Here is a 24,624-nt window from a genome sequence, read left to right on the forward strand (position 1 = left end):
CTAATTGTCTAAGAAAACATCATGATAATTAAGGACAGATTGTGCAGAAATTTTTGTCTATAATCCGTAAAAAAAGGTGAAATGAAACATTTTATGCACATCAGTATCTAAGAAGAGTAGTTGGGTGTAACTTGTAACTTACATTTAGGTCAGATGGAAGTTAACAAGCTAAACCACTAAGGCAAGGGGAAGAGAACACATTGTTTTCATTTATTAATTTTTTTCTATGAATTATGTTGAACTCCTACTGTCCCTGGGTTCCAGAAGCTCATAGATGGGGGGTGGGCAGGCACAAGGGGACAGGCAAGTTGTACAGAGGCCTGGAAGGACGATGGTGAAGAGAAAATGGAGGTGTTGGTAGAAACAAAAAGGAAGGGCTAGTGGGAAGGTTCTGAGGTCTCTGCACAAGGAGAACTTGCATATACGAAAAGCAGGAGCTTCTTAAAACACACACACACACAATCTCCACACCCTTCTGTTTAATATGATAGAATAATACAGTCCAGCTGGTACATAAGCAGACACCATCCCGCAGCTTGGGGCCTGAGCTATTAAAAAAGCATAGTAGCTGGTCATGGTGGTGCATCCCTGCAATTTCAGTCCTTGAGAGACTGAGGCAGGAAGAGTGAGAGTTCAAGTCCAGTCTGGGCCACCCAGTGAGACCCTGACTCAGAAAAAGAAAGAACAGCAACAAAAAGCAGCTCTGATTACAGTAATTCTTGACCCCCAGCTTTTTTCTTTGGAGAGATAAGGTTAGAAAATCCCTTCATCAATTTGACCTCTCCAACTCTTTCTGATTCCTTTTTGTTTTCTCTTAATAGTAAAACTAGGCCAAAAGTTTATACAACTCTTGGATTGCTAGCACTGCCCTACTTTCAGAAGCCAGAAATGGTCTGCCATGAAAATACTCTTGAATCTGCCAGGGGGAAGCCATGAGTGGTGTCAGTTGTGAGACGGCAGAGAAGATGAAAAAAGAAGAAATTATTTTGCTTCATTAGTGATTAGCAAGACTCATTGATGATGGCAAAAAGCTACCACTCTGCAGTGCTATCTTAGGCCTGGATATTTCTGGGAGAATTCAGGTATTTGAATATCTGCAGTTCAATGAAATGTGTCTAGCACGCTCTTTGAAGCATCCATATTTAGCATTAAGTTCATTTATTCTTTGTCTTGATAGTCAAGGCTAACTTGCTATTCAAGACTCAGGAGGCCATGAAGAACAATGGGCAGATCACATGGCACAAGACAGCCACTCAATTCATTTCATATTTATCTAACACCCACTATGTTAGGTACTGTTCTGAGAACTGAGAAATACAGCAGGAAAGAACATGTATTGTTGTTGCCCTCACTGGGTTAATATGAGTTTTGGTTGGTTGGTTGGTTGGTTTGGTTTTGTATTTGGTGGGATTGGGATTTGAATTCAGGACTCCATGCTCACAAAGCAGGTGCTCTACTGCTTGAGCCACACCTCCCGTCCATTTTGCTCTGGCTATTTTAGAGAGGAAGGTCTTGTAGTTTCCCGGGCTGACTGAGTCTTGGTCCTCTTGATCTCAGCCTCTCAAATAGCTAGGATTACAGATGTGAACCACCAGGCTGGTGTACACTCATTTAATAGGGGGATGTAGAGAATAAGTAAAGCAAGGAAGGGTGATAAGGAATACATGGGGGAGGGAAATGGTAATGGAGAGGGAAAGGATGATCCATGGAGGAAAAGGGTCCAGAGGAAAGCACGGCACATGCAAAGGTCCTGAGATAGGAACTTGGCTGGCATCAAGGCAAACAGGATAACTTGAGTGGAGTTATCCTTGAGGAAGATGAGCTTGGAGTTGTCAATATGAAAGGATGGGGTGGGGGCTTTGTAAGTGACAGTAAGGTTTTCATTGTGAGTGGTTTTCAATCTCAGTGGTAAATCAGTAGGGTTTATGAGCAGAGGAGTGACATGATTCAGTGTTTCCCAACAAATATTTATTAAGCATCTTCTGTCAGTCAATCACTGTGCTGGGCCATAACACTTGGGTGATGTGAATGTACTAAGGAAAGAGGGAGACTTGGTTCCTGCCCTCCTAGAATTCATATTCTAGTGGGGAAGAAAGAAAAACAAGTAAAACTGATCACAAAAAGAGTTTCTATTTGTGACAAGAAAAATTTTTTAATTGTCATCTTCCTACCTTGGAGGTGGAGACTGGGAAGACCATAGTTCCAAACCAGCTGTGACAAAAAGTACACGAGACCCCATCTCAACCAATGACTGGGTGTGGTGGTATGCTTCTGTCATTCCAGCTGCATAGGGAAGCACAAATAGGATCATAGACCAGGCCAGCCCAAGCATAAAATGAGTCCCTATCTCAAACATAACCAATACAAAAAAGGCTGGCAAGAGTGGTTCAAGTGGTTGAACACCTAAGTAATAAGTGTGAGGCCCTGAGTTCAAACCTCAGTACAGCCAAAAAGAAAAAGAAAAAAAAACTTAATGAGAGAGGGGAAAATACAGGAAGGCTTACTTTGTGTAGGAGTATCCAGGAAGACTGCCGTGCAGAGGTGACATCTGACAGATGAGGTCTCAGAGAATGGAGAGGAGCAGGCTAAATATGAAGTTGGGAAAAACAGTGCATCTGGCAGAGGGAACTGCATGTTCAAGAAACAAAAGGATGTGGCTTGTTGGGAGGACAGAAGGAAAGCAGCATGGCTAGCCTCCAGAGTATGAGGAAGAGGGGGAGGTGGGAAGAAATTGTAGCTAGAGGATGCAGCCAGACCAGGCTGTTAAAAGGGACCTGAATATGCAGTTGATGGCCCAAAGTAGAAAATGACAGTCACCATAAAAGAGGTAGAGATTAAAATCTTTGAGTTGTGAAGAAAAACTGTTCACATGGGGGCATTTGGAAAGAAGTGTTGAACTGCATCTTGAAGTTGCAGAGAATTGGGAGTGTCCAGAGGGGAGCTAGAAAGGACATAGCTGGGGAGTCTGATGTGGCTTCAAATGCCTACTCAGTCAGCCAGTACAAGGGCCAAGCTGGAGCCTTTGGGAACCTCTGGCTTCCCCAACTGAACTGATGATATCTGCTTTGCAGGTTGGGAGAATTTAAAACATCCCTCCTGAATCTCCATGTACACAGTAAAGGCCAAAATATAGCTATCAAGATAGAATATCAGTTTTGCTCATTTGTATTCCTACTCCCCAGTTCAAAAGCATGAAACATGCAACAGCTACAATTTGAACCTTGCTTATCATTTTCAATGCACAGATTATTTTTTAAAGGAGGAAGAGTTTAACTTTATTCATATCTTCAAACTAGATTTGTCAAGTGACTATAATGTACCAGGTCTTGGGCTGGGCACAGGTGACAGCATGACCCTCCAATGTGCTACTTGTAGTGCCCTGGGGGATCCAACTAGAAAGGAGCAAAGAGATATATGACTTGTGATCCTATAAAGGAGAAGAGTGAAGAAATGTGGAATGAGTGAGACAGAGAAGAACGGAGGAAATGTAGCATGGTGGGGGGGAGGCTCCCTCCAAAGATAAGCATCTTTGTAAGCCAACCTAATGCAAAACATTACTACAGAGCCAGGATTATTTAACCCCTTCCTCTCCAGGACAGGCTTTTCTGAAGCATGCTACATTTCCCAGACAAGGAGGAGACAGCCAGAAGAGTGAAGAAGAGGAAGAAAGACACCTGCTCCTGGGGCCCATCAAAGGAAATAGAATGTGCAAAATACCAGTGGTAAGAAGCTGAAGCCCAGAAGAAAATCAGTCATCATTAAAGAACCATGAAGAGCCAGGTGTAGTAACACATGCCTGTAATCCCAGCACTTGGGAGGCTGAGGCAGGAGGATCCTAAGTTCAATATTAAATCTTAACTACATAGTGAGACCCTGTCTCAAACACCAAAACCAAAAAAACAAAACAAAACAAAAAGAACTGAAAATTCCCAACTCTCTCCTCTCCAGCAGACACTCGACATTTATTTTCCCAGAGGACAGAATGTATAACCCTGATTTCCAAAGCTATTGATTTCCCATGATCTAACCAGAAGAGATGTGATGAGTGTTTTAAGCTTAGAGCAGGCACTTGTGAGTTCTACAAAGCTCCCCTCGTGGGATGCAATCATAAACATCAGTACCTTCTTTTTCCAATGCAATATGCCTTTCCAGTAGACAGTCAGTAGTCTTAAGTCGATTTTATAGCTGGGAAAGTAAACCGTAGAGACCTCGTGCATCTTCAAATTAATCCTAGACCTACAGCTTAAATCCCATGTTTACCTTGAGTCACTCAGAACAGCCAATTCTGCTCTGCCTTCCTCCCCAGAGATGCACATTGTATTATAGACATATAAGATAGAAGAAATTTCTACAAGAAAATTCTGGTCAAGAGGACAGTTTTAACTAAAAGCTGTGGATTCTCATGAACTCATCACAATAATCAGACAACTTTGGCTTCCTATATCTTTTCCTTACAAACCTTGTGCCGTAACACAGCCTGGCACCTGCTAGCTGTTACTGTACAACTTGACTGGCACTAACCTGTAAAAACTTGATCTTGTAGGTTAAGGTTTGCAAGCCCCATACGAGGAGTCAGGAGCACATACTTCACAATATTCAAGGGTGAAGATGTAACTTGAAAGAAAATCTGAAAGAAATTGGATCCAGGAAGCTGTTCTGTTTTCTTGAATAACGGGACAATGTGACCCATTGTCCTTTCAGGAGATCAATGTTTGTGGAAGCAAATCCTCTCATATTTTTTTATTTGTTACTTAGATTCCCTATTTACATTCTTATATTGACACCTTGTTGAATATAAGGGGTTTTGGATGACATTTTTGGAAAGGGGGGAAAGAATGAAACTTCTTGCTTTAATAAACAAAGCACAGAATTCTAGGTGCAGATCCTAGAAGTCTGCCTTTCTCTCACCTCTCGACTTGATCTCAGGCAACTATCTTTCTAAAATCTATCTGTAAAAGTCCTCATTTTTATAGACTGCATTTAACAAATTGTTCCTAAAGCATGGAAATGCTGGGGGGTAGGGGAAAGAAATTACCCGATTGTCCTAAAAGCCCTTTCTAAGCAAAACAACCCTGAATCCCATTAATTGTCATAATGAACTTTTACCTCTCTCTTCCCTAAGCTGCTAGCCCCAACCTCAGTCCCAGCTCAATCTGAAGACATTTCTTTCTGAATATGAATATGGAGTGTAGAAAAGCTTTTCTTCCTCCAGTTTTTTTTTCCCCAAGAAGCAAAGCAGAAGTTAGGCATGGTGGTACATAGCCACAATCCCAGAATTCTAGAGACAGAGGCAGGAAGGTCTTGAGTTTGAGGCCAGACTTTGTTATGTAGTTTTGTCTAAACAAAACAAAACAAAAATGAACGACAACAACAAAAGCACTGAATGCATAGGCCATGTTTACCTGACAGATTCATAGAACCTTAAGACGGAATTCAGGTCAGCAATAAAATGGTTGGAAAGAAAATCTGATCTTAAACTTCAAATGTCTCATTTCTAAGAAACAAAGAGAAAAATGGGTTGGGCCATAAAGCTTACTAGTTCAAATCATTGGTTGAAAGGCACAGAAAGCAATTAATAATTAATTAATTGGCTAATTAATACGGAAAAGAAAGTCACTGGAGTGATGTGGGAAAGCTGATAGGACAAAGAGGAGGTTGTGATACCAGCTCTGGAAGGGCAGGAATTAGAGAACAGGCTGAGCCACAATCTCCTTAGGATGAATGATCATCAATTACCTACAGATTCATCCCTCCACAGAGAATGCTATGTGGCCTAGTGGAGACCCATGTCTCCCCCTAGCCAGTGGGTGTGGAGCACAGGGTCTTCCTTCACAGTGTCACTAGTCTATGCTCGATGCAGAAGAGCAGCCCGCCTCCCGCACACACACCCAAAGCAGAAGAGAGAAAGTGGAGGCTGGACAGTCAAACAATGGAACCATCTTTATGCCTACAAAGAATTCGTTAGTGGCAGTCACTGGCACTAAGACATCCTACAAACCTCACTCTATGAGCTTGTGTAACAGTTCATTCTGTTGTTCCCCTCCCCTGACACCACAACTAGGTCTCTGACTTCTGTGACTTCAGGAAGTGTGAGAGAAAGAGTGGTATCCTGGAAAGATCTCACCCAAAAGTCTGTTAAGAGTCTCAAGTTCCTAAGACAAGCAACCACCTCCTTGTGGAAAAATATGGCCTACCCAATATAACTGTTAAACAGTCACATTTAAGTCAAGGATGTGTTGCTTTGGTGATTCCATCTGGAGACTTGGCTGGGAAATGCACGGTTTAAAAACATGGCAGCAATATCTCTTTCTATAAAATTTTTCACTTTGATCAATTACCATTGCATTCGATGGGAAAATGGTATGTGGGTCAAAGGCCTACACTGCCCAGGGGTGCTCTCTGTTCTCTGTGGCACACCTTGGAAAACCCCTTTGCTGAGTCCCAAGCAGATGTAAGCTGGACCAACCAATGGGCAATTGGAGCTGGCGGGGAGGGGAGGTGTTTTGATTAAATCCAAGTAGAACAATTTGAAGGGACAACTGGAGTCACACAGATGCTTCTTAGTTCCTGGGTACATCAGGGACTAATTTCACAAGTAGAAGGGGCTGACCGATGTCAAATCACTTTCACCTAGACATGTCCCATCTGGTCACCCTCTTATTTCCTTCCTAGTGTTTACCATCCTCTGAAATTATTTCATGCTTCTTGGTTAATTGCCTGTCTCCCACCATTAGGATGGAAGATCCACAAGGTTAAAGTCTGTCTTGTTCACACCTGTGTTACTACTACAATGTCTGGCACATAGCAAGCCCTCAAAAAATATTTTATGGCTGAATTCCTATAGGGTGGAGAACAATGTGGCTGGCTGGGTAACTACCCTGCTCATAAGTAGGAGTGAAAGCTGATTTCCAGCTTTTACTTTCAGTGTTAGCCACTATATGTCAAGCTTTGGGCACAAAACAGTCAACAAATGGACACAGACCCTATCCTTGCAGTGCTTATAGCACTGTATTTGCTAAAACAAACTAACAAACAAACAAAAAAACCCACTGAGTCCACAGTATTTGACTACTAACAGCAGTAGTAATTAGAGTAAGTAGCTATAATTTATTCAACAACTATGTGCCAGGCCTTTTTCCACATTTTATCTCATTTAACTCTTTCTAACAACCCTTTTAGTATTAAGGATTCTAAAGACTAAGCAACCAGGTCTGCAAATGTTAAGCAAAATCACTCATAGTCAGCAGCCCATAAATGTTGAAATCAGTTGGTCTGTGGAACTCCAAAGCCTATCATGGTTCATCTCCAGCCCACTGTCTCCCTCCGCACCAGATGGGCAGCCAGAATAGTGAGGCTCTCTCTGCCCTTAGATATCTCCAGCTCCAGAAAACCATTCCACCGGATCACTAAGAAATTCAAAATGCCAACCACTCACTACCTCACTACCTCGTGAGGCGCCTCACCTTCCAGTGATGACTGCAGTCACTTACCTGAAAGCCTGCAATGAGTCAAGTGTTTGGCTCTTCCCATTCTGCCAAATCATCATAACAGCCACTTACAGAGGAGAAACCTGAGGCATAGAGACACTGAGTCCTGGAGTTGCTCAGCAGCAGGGTTAGATTAATATTAAACTTAGACACACCCAACTGCATGGAAGTGCCCTCAAATTGAAGTCATTATTTCACCTTTGCACTTTCCCTTTGGCTGGGCTGCTGGAGATTACTTTTCCTCCATTCCTCCACAGCTAAGGCCTGCTGCTCTTTGCAGTCTCACCTCAGACATCACTTCCCCTAGAGAGGCATCTTGGACTTCCTTTATGTGTGGTGTCCACTAGGACTCTTGGGGTTAGAGCAGAGACACAGGACTACAACAAATACCTACAAAGTCCACAGGTGCATCCATTTTCGGTCACACCAAGGTTGGGTGATGTCAAGGACCAAAGTTCCTCCTCTAGCATTCTCAGTTCAGGAAGGTCTTCTCCCACAAGGTAATAGGGAGACCCACACCAGAGCCCCAGACTAACATCAACCTGCTTTATAAAGTCTGCTGCTCGGCAGAAGTCCTGGGTAGGACTCTCATTGGCCCCCTTAGGGTCAGTTGCCCAGTCCTGAGCTACTGCCAGTGAACAGCCAATGATACTGTGCTCTGATTGGTTAGGCCTGGGTCACGGGTTTCACTGTGGAGGGATGGAATATCTCCCACCTTAACCATATGGATTGAGAGTGGGGGAGGGGGACTTCTCCAAAGGAAATGTTGGATGTTGTTACCAGACGGGAGAATGATGATCAGCAGGCAAAAATAACAGATGTCCACTACACACACCAACCCAGACTGGATTGAATGCCCAATTTCATCTTCATAACCAAGTATTGTGTGGGGATTTTTGTTGTATGTGTTTTTCGTCCCTATTAAACTATGAACTCCCTCCAGGGCAGAGGCTATGCCCTTCTCTTCTTTGTAACTCCAGTTCCCAGTTGAGAGCCTGACATAGAAGAGGTGTTCAAGCCATATGATTTTGAAAGGATGATCAAATGTATTAAGTAATTTGCAAAGAGCTGGTGATGGTTCCTCATCTTTCAATGGCAGCATCATGGTGAGATGGTGGAAAGAACACAGATGCTAAATCTAGGTTTTTCAAAGGGTAGTCTGGGAAAACACTTGCAACTAGACCAAAATGCAGGTTCCCGGGTCAAGGGCACGATTTGTTGACTCAGCATCTCAGTAAATGAAGTCTAGGAATCTGCCTTTTAGCAAAAACTTCATGTGATTATTCTGCACAAACATATTAGAGCCATGGTGACATAGTCAAACAGTCATTTCAGGGCAACTCCCAGTTTCTTCATGTTCCACTTATGTGAACTAAACGTGGTCATATCCTTTTAGCCACTCAGTTTGCTGCCCTTTAAAATGGGCTAAGGTGGGCTTGCAGATACAGTTCAGGGGTACAGCACATGTTTAGCATACACAAGGCCTTGGGTTTGATCACCCCAATCAACAGATAGATAAATGATTGATAGATGGATAGATAAAAACAGGGATAAGAAAGCTACCTAATATATAGGTAATAAGGAGCCAACCAGAAAACACAGTTGGTTTCTTTAGAGTGTCATATTAAAGTTTTACTACCTGAGTCTTTTCAAATACTAACCTTCCAGAATGCCAAGTATGCATGGGCCAGGTGCTGTCTAAAGTGCTAATTAGGATTACTCATTTCATCCTCTCCACAGTCCTGGGAGACAAGTACACTCAATATTTTGCAGATGAGGTACCAGGCAAAAGTCATATTCAATATAAGTGGCTGTGGCAGGATTTGAACTCAGCTGCTCTCATGTCAGATCACAGGCTTCTAAATTACTTATTCTACTGGGTCCTATGTCACCTTTGCCTAGGCAATTCACCACCTGCCACTTTGGAGACATTGAAACTCTTTGAGGAAAATGAGCTCGGTATAAGACCTATGACTGAAAAAGACTGAAGAAAGGAGAAAAACAATGACAGTAGGGTTATGTCGTGTGGCTTTCTGACAGGATGCCTTGGGGAATAGCCAACTATACATCAGACTCTGGTTCACAAGCAACAGAAAAGTTCCTTTTCTTTTCTCTTTCCTGAAATGTACCTTTCTAGGTTCTGTAACACTTCTGTGCTTTGAAAATTGGAGCTAGTCTTTAATCTTAGATAGCTGTTTTTATTGTGAATTGCTGTATATCTTCTCCTTCCTTACTCCTAGATACCAATATATTTTTTCCATGAGGTATGAGCAAAGCCTAAAGTGCCAAGCCAAGGCCTCTGAAATGTGATAGCTGTTACCAAGGATCTGAGAGGAAGAATATGTAACTTAGAATTGAGACTGAATAGTTGTACTTTACTATCTGGGATAGCACTCATCCCACTTCAGAGATGCAATCCATAGGCATTTAAAAAACAAAGGCTTGGCATAACTGGTGGACCGCCCTGAGAACCTCATCTTACCTCTAAAGTCTCTTCACCTAGCTCTGCTGAACACAGAGTGTCGAAGAACTTCCAAACACTTCTGCTGTAGGGACATAAAGGCCTGTTTATGTTTAAGTAAGATATAATATACACATATACCCTTGACCCTTTGTTCACAAAAAACCCCAAACATTAAAATAAGGTGTTTCTTAAGCCAGATGAACAACTATGAGGCATAATTTAAATAATTCTTGACCTGTTTCCAGAAACCAAAGTATCACCAGTACCTTTCTTTCCTCACCACCTCTGCTCCAGGCAAAATTGGGAAGCCAATCACTGAGGGTGAGAATTTTGAATGGTCATTAGGAGAAAGAGTAGAAAATCTAAATATTCACTGATAACATATGGTGCCCCTGGGGGGCCAAAGGGTCTAGAAAAGAAGGGGTTAGTTTGATGAATGCCAGGGGCTAATTATCAGATTGCAAGAACTTTTGGGGGAACCTGTTAGTGCTAGCCTGATACATTTTTCATACCTAGAGGGGGGAGGGGACAGCAAGAGCTTCAAATGAGCCCCTGCAGAGGCCTGGGGTTGGTTGCTAGAGTTCGTTCTGTGCTGGAGAGTCTGCTTTTTCAGCTTACGTCCTAACTCTTGGCCTGTTGAGTTATTCACACTGTCTGTCCACTGTCCACCAAGGGGCCTGGCCGTGGCTCCCTTTCCTTGAGCTATGTACTTTCAACCAGTTTTGAGCAGCCCCATTTCAGATTGGCCTTTTTATGTTTGATATAAAGAATAGTTGTTGGCCAATTTCATCTTTTCATCGCTGTTCTCTAGGCCTGGATCCAAGCAGTTTGTCAGATGCTCATTAACTCCCCTTTTGGCTCTTTCTAGTGTGTCTCCTAAGCTCATTGTGCCAAGAACTAACGCTTTCTTTTACACGATTCTCTTTCTGTGCTCCATCAGGGAGACAAATTACTTTCCAAAAGGGATCGCCAGGGATGGTTTAATGAGAATTTCTCTGGGGCTAGGCATGGAACGCAATGTAGTTAACATTCGGTGGACTTAATTGGACTTTTCTTTTCTGCTTCTTTTTTTAAAAAAAAAATCTGAAGCTATCCTGTTAATCTCTCATTTGTAATCAATTGTGTTGACTAAACAAAAGTCTAGGTCGTCTTTTCTTCATGTCCCAGACAATCCTTTGTTGCCTCTAAATGCCTCATTCTTGAGTGATCCTGGTCGCTAGATGGGCCCGATTGTTGACAGTTCATTATTGCGCTTTTGTCCATTTAATCTTTCTTGCTGTGTTTTGCATGTGCATGCCTTAATGAGCTCCGTTGGCAATTAACATGTTTCTGGGAGCAAACTGGTTGCTCAGACGTTTGAGGGGAAGTGCAGGGAAAAGGGCAACGCAGCTGCCTTGAGGTTGTTTATTTCCCAGCGTTTTCTCAAGACTCCCAGTCCTCTCTTTGGCAGCCCCCCACCCTTCCTCGCCTGGCCCCCTTCCCTCCCCCAGCCCAGTCACCATCAGCACACCTGGACACCTCGGCTGCAGTAACTCTTGGGACTAGCTCAGGCAACCTCTACCTCCTCGGGAGCCAAACATCAAAATGGGGCCCCTGTAGACCCACTGCAGCAGCCAAGACAAGAGTGAGCACAGTATCCCCAAAATGTGTCTGGATGCTGGCAACATCTCGGTGTCGCTCTTTGCAGAGAGGAACCTCTAACCCGCCTAAGGCAATAGGACTGTACAATCTGTTATGTACAAGGCTGTGGCTTTGGAAGAAGGCTTTTTTTTTTTTTTTGAGTCTTGCTGGCAAGATTGCTGAAGTGTGAGCAGTCATGGACAGAACAAACATCTTGTAGGGGAAAAGATAATTGGAGTCTTTTTTGTGTCTGTGACAGGATTCCCCTCCCCCGCAATTTGAGTTTTTAAAAATTTTTTTCAGAATGGCCTCTTCAATTTAATCAAGGTTAGAATATTAATATGCAGCTGATGACTACCTTGTTTAAGTCATTTATTAATATTGTAAACTACAAGTCATGCAAACAGTTTAATATTAAGAGAAAAAAATCAGAGAACACACAGCCTTTCACCCATCAATTCCGATGCATGGTGAATAAGAAGGAACCCAGCTAAGATGGTTACTGAAGAAGCTTAGTGCTGGCTTCAGAACATGTGCTGGCTGTGGAAGGTGTTTCGAAATTCAGGCAGAAGGTTCCTTCTCTCCTTTCACTATTTTTCAGGTAAGAAATCCTTCTTTCCTGGATCCCATATCTAAAGATAACAGACATCCTAAACCCTTGACTTCAAACCCCGGGAAAGCACAGCTAAGCCTTAGAGATGCCAAAGAACTGTTTACCTACAATTACTATCAGATGTGAAATAACACCTTCTCAGGTGAGAGCGATTGACAGAAGCTGGTGTGAAGGTTAAGTAACAATCAAGTTAGGAGGAAACAACCTCAAGGAGGCTGGAGTGTGCAAGAAACTGCACAGGTATACTCCTGAGCCACGCTACCCAACTGCACAGATGAGCAGTCCAAGAGAGTTATTTGCTGCCTAGCTAACAAGGCAACAGTCCCCACCCCTGTCAAGCTGGAAACAAGTTTCTTCAGTTGCTGAGATGGGAGACCCAGTTAATTGCCTATGAAACTTTATTTCAGAGGACTTTTGTAAAGAAAGTTATTTCACTTGATGGTTGAAAAGTTATCTCCCTGGATGGCGTGCTCCATCTTCTCTTCCTTTATCTTTTCTTCTTAAGGAGAACACCACCGTGATTTCCACCTGCAAGCCAACTTCCCCCTCTCTTCTTTAAAGGATGCTCTTGTACTAGATATCCCTGTGGGTGGATCTGCCCTGGCCTGAAATTCTGGAGCTATTTAAGAAGGTTGACTTGCCAGGATGGGATCTCCAAGGAGCGCATCTGAAAAGGACCCTCTCCAGAGAGAGGAAAGGATTTGTGTTGAGATGACTGTCATAGAGCACACAGATGTCCCCAGAACTGAGGGGGGTGCGGGGTGTCGGGCCAGGCTAATACAACACTATGAGAAAAAGTGAAGGGCTGACTCCTTCAACGTTAGGCAATCTCTCCCGATATAAACGTCTGCGAAGGGCAAAATGTTCATGTCCTTAGCCGGCCGGTCCTCCTCGTCCATCCTGGGGTTTCCTTGGGTTTCGAGCACACACTGAGATTTTGGAGTTAAATCTGCATATTCCTGTGGGTCCCAATCTCCCCTCAGCGAACTGCAGCCAGAAACGAGATAGCATTTAAATTCCCCCTAGCTTCCTCGTCCCCCCTCCCCTGGCTGCGTCTTCCCAGACTTGAGGGGAGGGTGGGGAGGAATACAAAAAAACGAGGACGCTCTCCTTTCAGGAAATGGAATTCTAATGTACGCGTTCCTATTTCTGAATCGGAGGTACTAAAAATACCCCCGCGACAGCCTGAGGAAGCTGTCGCTGTCCTCTGTGCAAACAAAATCGACAATTCTCCTTCCCTGCGCAATGGGTCTTCGAATTGGGAGGGGGCCGGGGACAGAACCGTTGGCAGTGACCAGGATAGATCTTCCACCCTGCCCCCAACCCCAGACTTTCCCCAGGGCCCAGTCGCAAGATTCCTCCTTCACCATTTAGGATGGAAGGCAGCGTTGGTCTCCTAGAAGCCCTAAAGAGTTTGCATCCCTGCCCCACCTAGCTCTCTGACCTCGGGCATGTTATGGAGCTGGTCTGTGCCTCAATTTCTTCCTCCGAAAAATGGGAATAATCTTCCCTAGCTAGCAGGTTGTTGTCAACCCTAAAGAGACTGTGTCGAGTGCCTGGATTGGAACAAGTGTTTGGGAATCAAGAGTTTTTTCTCTTGTGGAAACCACTGGCGCTCTCAGCAATGAGTGCCTACTGTATACCCACGCGTTGGGCTAACCTGCACTCAAGCTACTTTCACAGTTACTTGGGCGGGATTACCCTTTGCATCAACCGTCTTTCCTTCAAATAGCCGCTGCCTGCAGTGGAAATCCGCGTGGGGTCAGCGCCCAGCTGTCGTCGCTCCCTCAACCTTGAGGCTGCGTGGAAGTGCAGTCCTGGGCCCCGCGCCGCATTTCCTCCCGGCGCTGGGGAACATTGTTCTAGAAGACGTGGGCTGCATTGCGGCGCAGATATTAAAAGAGTGGGGGAGGGCCAGGGGGGCACCCGGCTCGACGCGCCAGTAATCCGAGCTCTTGATTATCCAGATTCGGATCAAACGGGGTGGCGGCGGCCGGCCCCCTCCTGGGAATGATTAGATGATTAATGTAATGCTGTTTGAAGGGTCTCTGTTTTCTCTCTTAATTTGGGTCATTACTTAGAAAGCAAGCGTGAGATCATTTCATCAGCGTGCTCGGCGCGGAGATAGCTATTCAGGAAATGGGCTAACTGCGCGGTAATCAAGACCCAGGAGGCGACTGCGGCGAGCTCCGGGAGTCCGGGCGCGCCCTCCCGCGGCAGGGCGCACTGCACGGGGAAGCCAGCTCCAGACCAAGAGCGCAGGCGGGGGAGCCCCGGAGCTCCGGCTAGGCTGGGGACCCTTTAGCCTCCAGCTCTCCGCGCCAGGGGAGGTTGGGAGCGGTGGCTGTCCTTCCCATGTTGCCCTGGGGAAGAGACGTGCCCAGAAGCGCCTGGGCGAACCTGGTCTTTTACTCTGCACTGTGCGCAGCCTCTGAGCGAGGACTCACCCAAAAGCTGCTCCCCCAAATCCAGCCAATTTTAACTCTTTAAAATTATTTTTTCTTACCCAAATAAGGCAACACCCAGAATCCCAAGCGTCTGAACAGTCACCAAATAAAAACTTGGTACCTTGTGGAGGTCTATGTAGGCCTTTTGGCCTGCTCCCTGGTGGCTTAACACCCAAGCACTAGGGAAGCACCAGTTTGGTCTTATCCTGGCCCCTGTGCCCCAGAGGAAGTCGCGTTTGGGAAAGGAAATACTACAAACGCCAATTACCATGTTACCATCTCGTGCTTTGGAGTTGTTGCTCTGACCTCGCGGTGAGGGGATACGGGGAAAGAAAACGCGCACTAGTGATTCTTTTTATTGAGTCATAGATGTGTATATATTCTGTGTTGGCTTGTACAGGAGGAATTACATGGCTGTATAAAGATGGCTGGGGCGCCACGCTCTTCTGGGGGGCTCTTACCGTGACAAGCTGGGGTTAAAAACCGGCTGCCCGAAGAGAAGCCGAGGCCTGTAATTAAATACGTATCGGCGCACTGGATTTAAATAAGTTTCCTGAATATACAAAGGTGGGAGCCACGAGTTTGCTGCCAGTCATCGAGGAAACGTTTAACTTTCCAAAAATATGCTGGTTTCGATAAATAGATATTTTTTAGCCTCTCTGCTATAGTTTTTTTTTTCTTTTAATTTTAGAAATAAGTTTATACGTGTGATCTGTTTTGGGTCAGTACAGGGCAGGAAGGGAGGGCAAGGCAGTAGCTCTCAGCTCTGCACTGTCCTAGTCAGGTCCTTTGCGGAGGGGGCGGCGGGGCCGACGCTGTCGTGGAGTTTGCGCACGTGTTTCTTTAAGTCAAAGTTTCTGCAAAAACCTTTGCCGCAAGTGGCGCACGTGAAAGGCTTCTTGTCATTGTGGGTGTGCATGTGGAAAGTCAGATTGTAGACCTGGTGGAAGGCCTTGTTGCAGATTGTGCATTTGTACTGCTTCTCGCCGCTGTGGGTCAGCTTGTGGTTCTTGTAGTTCCCTACAGGAGACCAAAGACAAAAAGTAGGGGTATGGAGTGGAAGGAGGGGGCCCGGGCATCCCGGGGGCGGCTCAGGTGCCCGTGCAAAGAAGGCGACGCTTGGCTAGGCGGGCACGACCTCTCCGAGTGAAGAAGTTGTCAAACTTCGTCTGTGTCAAGCCCAGGGCACTAGCGAAAGGACCGAGAGTCGGGTCTTGCAGAGCCGGCCCTGGCCCCTGTCCTGCCGGGTACAGAGGCACAAGAAGCCTGCCTCCTGCGGCGCCCTGCCGGCTGGGAAACTTTTGTTCAGCCCGGAGAGGCACCGGATTCTTCTAGCTCATGCCTCGCTGGAAGAAATTCGCACGAATCTAGGTTTCATCCCTCGTTTCCTTCCCCCCATCCCCGGCTCATTTTTAAAGTTACTCACTTCCCATCCCCCAGTGACCACCTAGAGATCCAAAAAGTGCCTTAGAAATTCCAGGCCTGAGGGCACTGGGGACTGAGACCAGTTTTCCCCCAGTCCTAATTTTTTTCCAAGAGATAGATTTTGTTTAGATTTTTTTTGGGAGTTGTTTTTCATTTGAAAGGGGAGTTGACTGCAAAGAGAACCTTTTTCTGGCGGGCAATACTACCTCTTTTTCCTACTTCCTTTTCTTCTGCCCCCTCCCTTCTTTCCCTTCTCCCAAATTCAGAGTATCCCACTGCATTCAACCTGAATCCATCGAGATCTACTAACCCAGCCCCGAGAACATCCACCTATACCCGGCACAACCAAAGAACTGCTGCTCCCTAGCCTTCGGCTTTTGTGCTGCCTCTCTACACCGCTCCCTCCCCTCCTCACAGGCGCGACCCGCTAAGTCCCGAGGTGAGGTGAAGAGAGGGCCTGCCAGCACATTACCTTTTTGGTGAAAGCCTTTGCCGCAAAATTCGCAGACGAAGGGCTTGTAGCCCGCGTGGATGCGGATATGCGTGTTGAGCGTGGAGCTGCGGTTGAAAGCTTTGCCGCACTGGTTGCATTTATGCGGCTTTTCCTGTGGAGAAGGGTGCGCGCACAGTAAGGCTGAGACCCAGGGAACTTTCACCTCGGGAACAGCTCGAAGGGACACAGCATCCCCGGGAAGGGTAAGGGGAAATCCTTGGCCATCCGATGCTCAAATCGCTCACACTTAGGGCTGGGGTGGGGGTTGTGCGCGGGCCGGGCCTGATGGGCGGGGAGGGGGGCACGTACCTGGGTGTGGATAATTTTGTGCCTGCAGAGCGTGCTGGCTTGGCGAAAGCCTTTACCACAGACTTTGCACACGAACGGTCTGGCTCCGGTGTGAACCGGCATGTGGCGGGTGAGGTTATAGTGAGCGTTAAACACCTATGGAAGGACAACAGGGTATGCACCGGCCGAGGGCCTACAATCAGCCCCAGGAGGCCATGGTTTACCTCCCCCAACCAACACCTACTTCAGAAACTAGGCCCTTTTGTAAAAGTGCTTTCCAACCTGCTGCATACACCAATACTGCGTGGCCACTGACAACGCCAGTCCCATTTTACAGACCAGGAAACTGAGGCCCAACTAGGTATCCAGTTTGAGTATACAGCTATTGGGGAGTTCCTCAGTCTGAAAAAGGGGTGCTCAACGCTGCCCCAGGGGAGCAGTCCCCGCTGGTCGCCCCTCCCGGCCCTGAGGACCCTGGGCCTCACCTTGCCGCACACCTCACAGGTGAAGTTTTTGGGCTTGCCGTCCGTGGAGCCCCCAGGTAACTTGCTGTGGCCCTTGACGCCCCCGCGCTCGGCGGTCAAGGCCGAGTTCTCCTTCAGCACCTGCTCCAGCGGCGCTGGCAAGCGCTCCTTATGGGGATAGGGAGCTGGATGGGGGAACTTGTCCGCAGCCAGGCCGGCCAGTTTGGCGTTCTCCAGCAGAAAGAGCTTAGGGTGCGCAGCTAGGGCTGCGGGGGCCTGCGCGTTGAGGAGGCCAGACGGGAAAAGGTGGCCGCCGAGGAGCTCAGAAGGCGGGTAAGCGGCGGAGTCCAGGTAGTTGAAGTAGTAGAGCGAGCCGCTGGCCGGCAGCCCCACGGCCTGGTTGATGACCTGCGGCTTGATGACCCTGCCCGCGGGCAGCGCAGACGGCGCGAGGCCCAGCTCGGCCTTGCAGCACACGCCACAGTTGGTTTTGCACAAGCCGCTGGCGCCGCACACTGGGGCCCCCCCGCCGCTGCTGCCTCCTCCTCCTCCACCGCCGCCCGCCCGGAGGCTGCTTTTCCAGAGCTCCGAGTAACTGAGCAGTGCCTTGGACGGCACCTCGTAGCCTAGGGGCTGGAGAGGGATCATACAAGGCAGCGGCGAGCAGAGGTTGAGCAGTTTCTTGCTCTGGCTGCCGTCCGCCTCTAGCGCCCCGGGCCGGGGCTCAAAGGGCGCGCGGGGCTCCGACGTCTTGGCCATGATGCGCTCGATGGAGAAGGCCAGCGTTTTGGAAGTGGCCGGCGACGCTCCAGCGCGCGGGCAGGCCGGGGGCACCATGGTCTCCAGGGAAGCCGAGCTGGCCATGGCGCGCGGAGCCGAGCCGAGCCGGGCTGGGCCAGGGCACAGCCTCTCTCCTCTAAGTCTGCATTCCGGAAAAGGCAGGGCGGGGGGGGGGGGAAACCGCAATTTAATAAGCACCTAGTCGGGCCCGGGTCACCCATTTGCATTCAAATGAACAGAAGCAGAACAAAGTGCACCCAAGGGTACCAAATTACCGCCCATTAACCCGGCTCGAAAAGGTACCCACCAGCCCCTGCCCTGGGACTATAAAAGGGGGAGAAGGGGGAGGCTTTACAATGGAAAAGGGGGGGCAGAAAAGAGCCTCAAGTTAACCCCCCTGGACCCAGGCCTCCGCCACGCGTGCTGGGAAATGGACAGTGAAGGGGCAAAGTTAAAGAGGACCGGGAGAGCCATCTCGCTTTTACCTCTTTCCCCCACCGCCAAGGAGATGCGTTCCGAGCCATGCAGCGTGTCTCTTCTGTCACATTTTGATGGCAAACATCTTCCCCTCCGCGTGAGATCACTGTCTTTTACATTCAGCTGACATCACATGAAGTCACTTGAAGTGGAATGACATGGGCGGCGGCGCGGCTCCCGTAGCGGACCCTGTGTTCCCCCGCGCCTGCCGGCCGCCGCCGCCACCGCCCCTCAAACTTTAAAAGGAGGCAACTGGCGCCCGCGCTCCCCTCGGGAAAGTGCGAGCGGTTTGCGAATCGGGAAGGAGGGAAGAGACGGGAGGGGGGAGGGGGAGGAATCGTGATGGTTTTGCCGGTGGAAGGAAAGGGGGGGGGGAGCTCAAACCCAAACCTAGACAGAGTTCCGTGCGTGATTCACAACTTTGGGGGCCTGAAGGTTTGGGGGACACGGGGAGGCGGGGGGGTCCCAGACGCGCTGGCCCAAAGGGCCCCTGGGTGTCCGTCTAGTCACCGAAGTATCCCTTAGCCCTCTGCAGCCGAGCTGGGCATCGTGCTAATAAACTGCCATTTACCCACGGAGTCGGCGCCAGCCCCGAACACGCGCAAATGATAATTACCTCATTAGGATGTGGCGCATGGACGCGGGCGTCGCGTTTGGAGGGGGGGAACTTGCTAATGGGGAAATATTAATTTATGCAAAAGCAACGAGCTCTCCTTGGCTGGCGTCGGAGGTCGGGAGAGAGCTCCCGCAGCCTAAGGACGACCTCGAAGCGTCCGGGAGAGCAAGGCCGCGCGCGGGGGACCCCGGGGCCTCCAAGCCGGGCGGGTGCTCCTCCAGCTTTCTGGCCAGCTCTCCGCCCAAGGCTGGGGAGTCTGCAACGGGAGATGGAGGACTATTTGAGTTCCTAATCGATCAGCGTTGCTGATTTATGATCGGGGTTTCTGAGGCAAAGCAGGGCTCTGCGCCTGGTTTAGAGCTGCGTGCGGGAGGATTCGGAGGGCAGCTCTCCCTGCTGATGGGTACTTACTGTTTGTATAATTGAGAAGGTCCAATCTCCACCTGTTTAAGGAGCAGATTGAAACAGCAGAACCTCCCCTGGATCCTATTAAAACGTTTTTCCTCCTAAGGCCATTCAGTGGAACCAATTTTCCGAAGTGATTCATAGAGCTGAATTCTGCCAAGGCAGCTCTTTCACTTTTAGCCACTAAAGCACCGCGTGGAACCGGGTTTTGTGTTTTTCTAAAATAAAGAGAAGGATTATCAGAGGGAAGAGGAGGGGGCCTGAAGGCGGGCGGGCAGAGACTTAGTGTGGCCAGAGGTACAAGCAGAGGGAAGAAAAGGCCCTTTTCTAGACAGGCCCCAAGTAAGTTCGGAGGAATTCAGCGTTTTGTGCCTGGCGCACAAAAGCAGCGCGCTCCGCGCTTGGTTTGGAGGGGCTGAATTCATCTGTTTGCAGACCATTCCACCTGCGTATCACAACAAACTGCTCAAAGACGCTCCAGCACTTTCAACAGGCCGGGTGCTCTTGGCGACATCAAAAGTGGTCGAGGCTGAGGGTTCTTGCGGGGGAGGGGGGGGTGGGATGACTAGCAAGAGAGCGAGCGAGAGAATTAGGTTTAGGAAAGGAGGAGGGGTGTGCAGGGGTTTTTGAAAAACTTTTGGCTGGTTTTGTTCGCGGGACAATTATATCTTGCCAGCCGTCTTTTTCGAGATCACGAGCTTTGTAGCCGCAACCACAGTTTAAGCGGATTACGGTGGGTATAATATGAGCAAACAGGGTTGTGGGTTTGATAGTGAATTCCATCTCCGAAGACACACCATTCTGTGGAGCTGGAGGAAGTGGTGGTGGAGGTGTAGACCCTCTCCTTCTTCGCTCAAGAACAGGTCTTGAAAGGCTGAGTGTCCATCCCATCCCAGGCCCCTCAGCATTGCAGAGGCATCCCTTGGAAACCTATCAAGGGACAGACAAGCAAAGCTCTGGTTTTAACTGCAGGCAAATAACTCCCTTTTCCCCTATCGAACTTCTCTCTCCTGGTCCCCACCCATCCAGTTGTGGTTCCCCTGACCTGACATTTCAGACCAGTTGTGGACATGGCAGGTAGGGAAGGGGAAAGTACACTTGGAAAGCAAGAAAAGGGGGAACAAAGGGTCTCTGAGGAAAAGTGGTTTGGAGAGGAGGGGGGCTGTATGTAGTAGGTTAATATTCTTATCCTGCCAAGGTCTGAAACTACTCTTAAATTTAGCAATCATTACTCTATTCCCTCACCACCCCCCTGCAACTTCCAGATTTCCAAGCTAGAGAGACACTTGCCCCGACTGGAGAACACTTCCATACAGCAATTTGGGACACGTTCACAGACTGAATTCCAGACCCAATGTACCCCCATCCCTATGTTAATGTGAACACATAGATTAATCTCCCCTCCCACCAAATATGAAACAAACCACTCACCCCAACACTGAAACAAAATCAATACATCCGCAGCCTCTCAAAACCTGAATTTCTATCCCGACTTTCCTGTGGATCCCTTTCGCCACCAACATCACACCCCAACCCTTTTTCCAAATTGGGTAATTGTTGATCTCCGCAGCAGCTGAGGGGTCTGCTGGTTTGAAAGCTCCATGGGCTGAAAGGCTTCCAAGGGCTTCCCGTGAACCTGCCTTGCCATCCCTAGAGCTTTCTGCGGTTGCATAAGCCATCTCTCTCTCTCTCTCTTTCTCTCTCCCGGCATCACAAAGCGGTGCTACCTCCACAGGAAGAAAACATTTGGGTAAAAACAAGTTGCCCCCAATGTGCCCCTCTTTCCAATGTTGGGTGCATACACAGGCTTTTATGAAAGTATTTAATTAGCTTCTACAAACTTCTCCTTCCCTCGCCTGCAGATTATATTGAAGTGGAGGGTTGGAAACTATTTTACACCTTGCCACTCACATGTTAATTAATCTCTATCTAACCCTAATTGCAGTTTATTCAAGCACTGCTCAACAGCTCACCCACACAATAAACACTGATCCTACTTTTATACATATTACTTCACGTTAACACATTGAGTAATTAACTCCAGTACCAACTAATAGTGCAAACAAATATTTTCTGTAAACGAGATGATTTCAGGCAGAATAATAGAAGACGGGGGAACCGTGGTGCATGGTGGAGGAAGTGCTGAGATTTTCATTCCTTGCCCCCTAACCCTCCAAATTCATTCTCCTAGGAGTACCATTTTTTTTTAGGCTAAATTTTTTTTTTAGGGTGGACAACTCTAGAAATTAAAATCTCAGAATTTTAGGATGTTGGTAGAGGGGTTCTGTGGAATTAGGGATGACTTCTTCCACCTGTACATTTTCGGTGTGTGTGGGGTGTATGGGGAAATCCCTACGCAGGTGATTCAGGGATGTTGCTTTATTCAAGGAAAATAAAGTTTTCTGAAACCTTCTGCTCTGAACAAGGCCTGTTCTTTAAATGGTATTTTCTAGTAGGAGCAGGCAGAGGGTTTGGTGACTTTCTGGAACTTCCAGACTCTGTTCAAACCCAGACTAGTATACAAGTTCCATCTTGGACGTGCCTGTGCCTTGGGTTTGAAAGACAGACATAGAGCGCCTGATCAGAAGGCCTGTGGTCACGGCCCAAGTCCGGCCTACTGGGCGGCAGCACGTGCTTGGCCCGAAGGCTGGATTCCCAGAAGCCTTGGGACAAACCCTAGACACCCAGGCCTTCGGCAGTCAGCCTAGTTCCACTACAAGCGGAACAGCCCACTACTCAGAGCAGTGGGGCAGGCACCCACCACGGGGTCTTCCTCAGTCTTAGGCCTCTGCTCCAGGCCTGCCTCCCTCGGAGAGCCCCAGCCAAAGGCAGGATGCTTTGGTTTCTACACCATCTGGCCTTAAGGAAAGCCAGAGTTAGGCCTGAAGCCCGTACGTGGCCTGTACCCTTCCCAAACTGCTGCAGAGCAGGGGACCGAGCCCAGGCACCTCCGTGGCTCTATGGGGCCAGATCCATGGCCAAGTGATGCCACACCCCGGCCAAGCCCGACCCCAAGGACTGGTACACAGTTTTAATTGAAATCGTAGGCTTAAGCCCAGCTGGCAACTGTCTATTGATGTTACAGTAGCTTCTCTTGTAGGACACATATTAAATATGACTGGTCACACTAGGACTTCGCCTCTCCTCTCACCCCTTCCCTCTGACAGGTTTATGGTTACTAACCCTGTAATAATGACTTCGTTAAATTTTTTTTATATAATGCCAGAAGTCGCCCACACTTTAGGACAAATTACTTAGCAGATGCCTTCCCAAAATGTAGACAACCTCAGAGGAAAATCCCTTTCCTGTGCTCACACATTTGTACCACTCCTGGCAACAGGGAAAGACAAGCATTTCCTTCCATTCCAATAAGATACTGGGATTCCCACCTCCGTGGCTGTGTCTCTTGGTTCTGAATAACAAAGGATGCTATTATTTTTAAAGCACTATTATGTTCTCATCTGATTGCTATATGTACTACATGGTCCAAAGCCGCTTCTCCTGGAAGTTGAGCAGCATAGGGAGAGAGGCACATTCTGCTGAGTTTGAGCAAGCAGGCACTGGGGAGATTTGATGTTTTTACCTTACCACTCTGGTTTGTTTGGGGGGAGGTGGTGGGAGCTAACCCAACCCTCCCCCCCCCAAACTTTATGATTTAAGGCCTGTGCTACCCTCCTTCCCTCCTCCCTCCCTACTGTGCTCCCTCTGTCCTGTCCTCTCTCCCTCCCTCCCTCCTTCCTTCCTCCCTCCCTTCTTTCCTTCCTTCCTTCCTCCCTCCTTCCCTCCCTCCCTCCTTCCTTCCCTCCCTCCCTCCCTTCTTTCCTTCCTTCCTCCTTTCCTTCCTTCCTTCCTTCCTCCCTCCCTCCCTCCCTCCTTCCCTCCCTCCCACTCTCCCTTCCAACATTTAAAATCCGATTCACTTGCTGTTGCAATTAACCGCTGCTGAAAATAGATTAACTTTTGAAGAGAAATCCTTCTGCAGTCCTCTCTTTCACCCCAGGAAGCATTTTATTGAAAACATTCCAACAGGCTTGCCCGTGGTAGGCCTGTCCAAGACGCCGGGCCTCTGCCTTCGGTGAGTGCTGTTCTTAGGATTAGTGCTGTGGAGAAACAAAGAGCCCTAGACTAGATACCCTGGCCCAGAAAGGTCAGGAGCGCTGGAAGAGTTCCGGGTTTCAGGTACTGCACGGTCCCAGGCCTGGACCACTAAGGACAGATGGGCCAGAACCATCTTCATCTGTTCACATCCTTTGGGAGGCTGCTGCGGTGCTCACAGGGTGGCTGAGTGCCTGGTCCTCTGCACCCAGCGGCTGTTTTGCAGCGCTCTTTGCATTTAGGGAATGGTCTGCAAATCTCAAGGCACCCACAGACCAGTTTTCACCCTTGAGCAGGAGAAGCACTTCTTAGCGTGTCTCCCCAAATCTAGGCAGTGTACCTACTCCTAGGCCAGAGGGAGTCTCCCCAAAGAGCAGATCTGCAGTCTCTACTCCTGCAAGTTTGCTGCGCTCTCCTCTCTGCCCTGGATGCATATATAATTACAAATATATATATGCATATCATATATATGCATATCTATGCATACCGTGTATATGCATGCATGTGTGTATATATACTATCGACAATCCAATCCTAGAAATGCCATTTAATTAGGAAGCTAATCCAATACTCCTGCGCAGCAATTTGCAAACGTACTGTGTCATTTTTTTCCAGGCTCAGGAGGGAAGGAGGTTGCCTCGTGCACCTGGATTTTTCTCTTGCCAAAGGAGATAATCATTTAAAAGAAACAATTGTGATGTATTTTTCTATAGGAAATAGATACACTACACACACAAAAGTGTGTATAGCGTATATATTTGAAATTAAAATGCCCTTTTGGTGAGTGACAGGCCCCATGAGGTTGGGAGATGTCTATATACGACTCTCAGGGAAGATGGCTTAGGACCCTCCGTGTTATTTAACTTGGCAGCTGGTTAAACTCCTCAGCGGAGCCTGCCCAAAGGTATTAGCATTAAGTGCTGAGAGCAGGAGTTAAGCCAGCAGAGAAA

General features: G+C 47.8%; 1 protein-coding gene and 1 long non-coding RNA gene across 2 annotated transcripts; both read right to left on the reverse strand.

The window, feature by feature from the left end:
* Positions 1-14,766: 14,766 nt before the first annotated feature.
* Positions 14,767-18,841, reverse strand: Fezf2 (FEZ family zinc finger 2). The gene is made up of 5 exons (XM_020172725.2): positions 18,567-18,841; positions 17,323-18,223; positions 16,859-16,993; positions 16,529-16,661; positions 14,767-15,651 (listed from the first exon to the last, which is right to left on the reverse strand). Exons 2-5 carry the CDS (start codon positions 18,163-18,165, stop codon positions 15,392-15,394), a joined length of 1,371 nt encoding a protein of 456 aa, XP_020028314.1. The 5' UTR covers positions 18,166-18,223; positions 18,567-18,841; the 3' UTR covers positions 14,767-15,391.
* An 817-nt stretch (positions 18,842-19,658) lies between these two features.
* Positions 19,659-21,214, reverse strand: LOC141411341 (uncharacterized). The gene is made up of 3 exons (XR_012436105.1): positions 21,011-21,214; positions 20,377-20,509; positions 19,659-19,797 (listed from the first exon to the last, which is right to left on the reverse strand). It is a non-coding gene; the product is annotated as an uncharacterized lncRNA (long non-coding RNA).
* Between the last annotated feature and the right edge of the window lie 3,410 nt (positions 21,215-24,624).

This window comes from Castor canadensis, chromosome 10 (genome assembly GCF_047511655.1).
Source record: "Castor canadensis chromosome 10, mCasCan1.hap1v2, whole genome shotgun sequence".
NCBI lineage: Eukaryota > Metazoa > Chordata > Mammalia > Rodentia > Castoridae > Castor > Castor canadensis.

What these genes read in the sequence shown, in the direction of transcription:
- Fezf2 (XM_020172725.2), bottom strand. Translation starts at nt 18,165, where the DNA reads ATGGCCAGCTCGGCTTCCCTGGAGACCATGGTGCCCCCGGCCTGCCCG. An exon ending in CCTGTGAGGTGTGCGGCAAG is followed by an intron (nt 16,994 to 17,322) that starts GTGAGGCCCAGG and finishes GTCCTTCCATAG; the next exon opens with GTGTTTAACGCTCACTATAA. An exon ending in ACAAAATTATCCACACCCAG is followed by an intron (nt 16,662 to 16,858) that starts GTACGTGCCCCC and finishes CCTTCTCCACAG; the next exon opens with GAAAAGCCGCATAAATGCAA.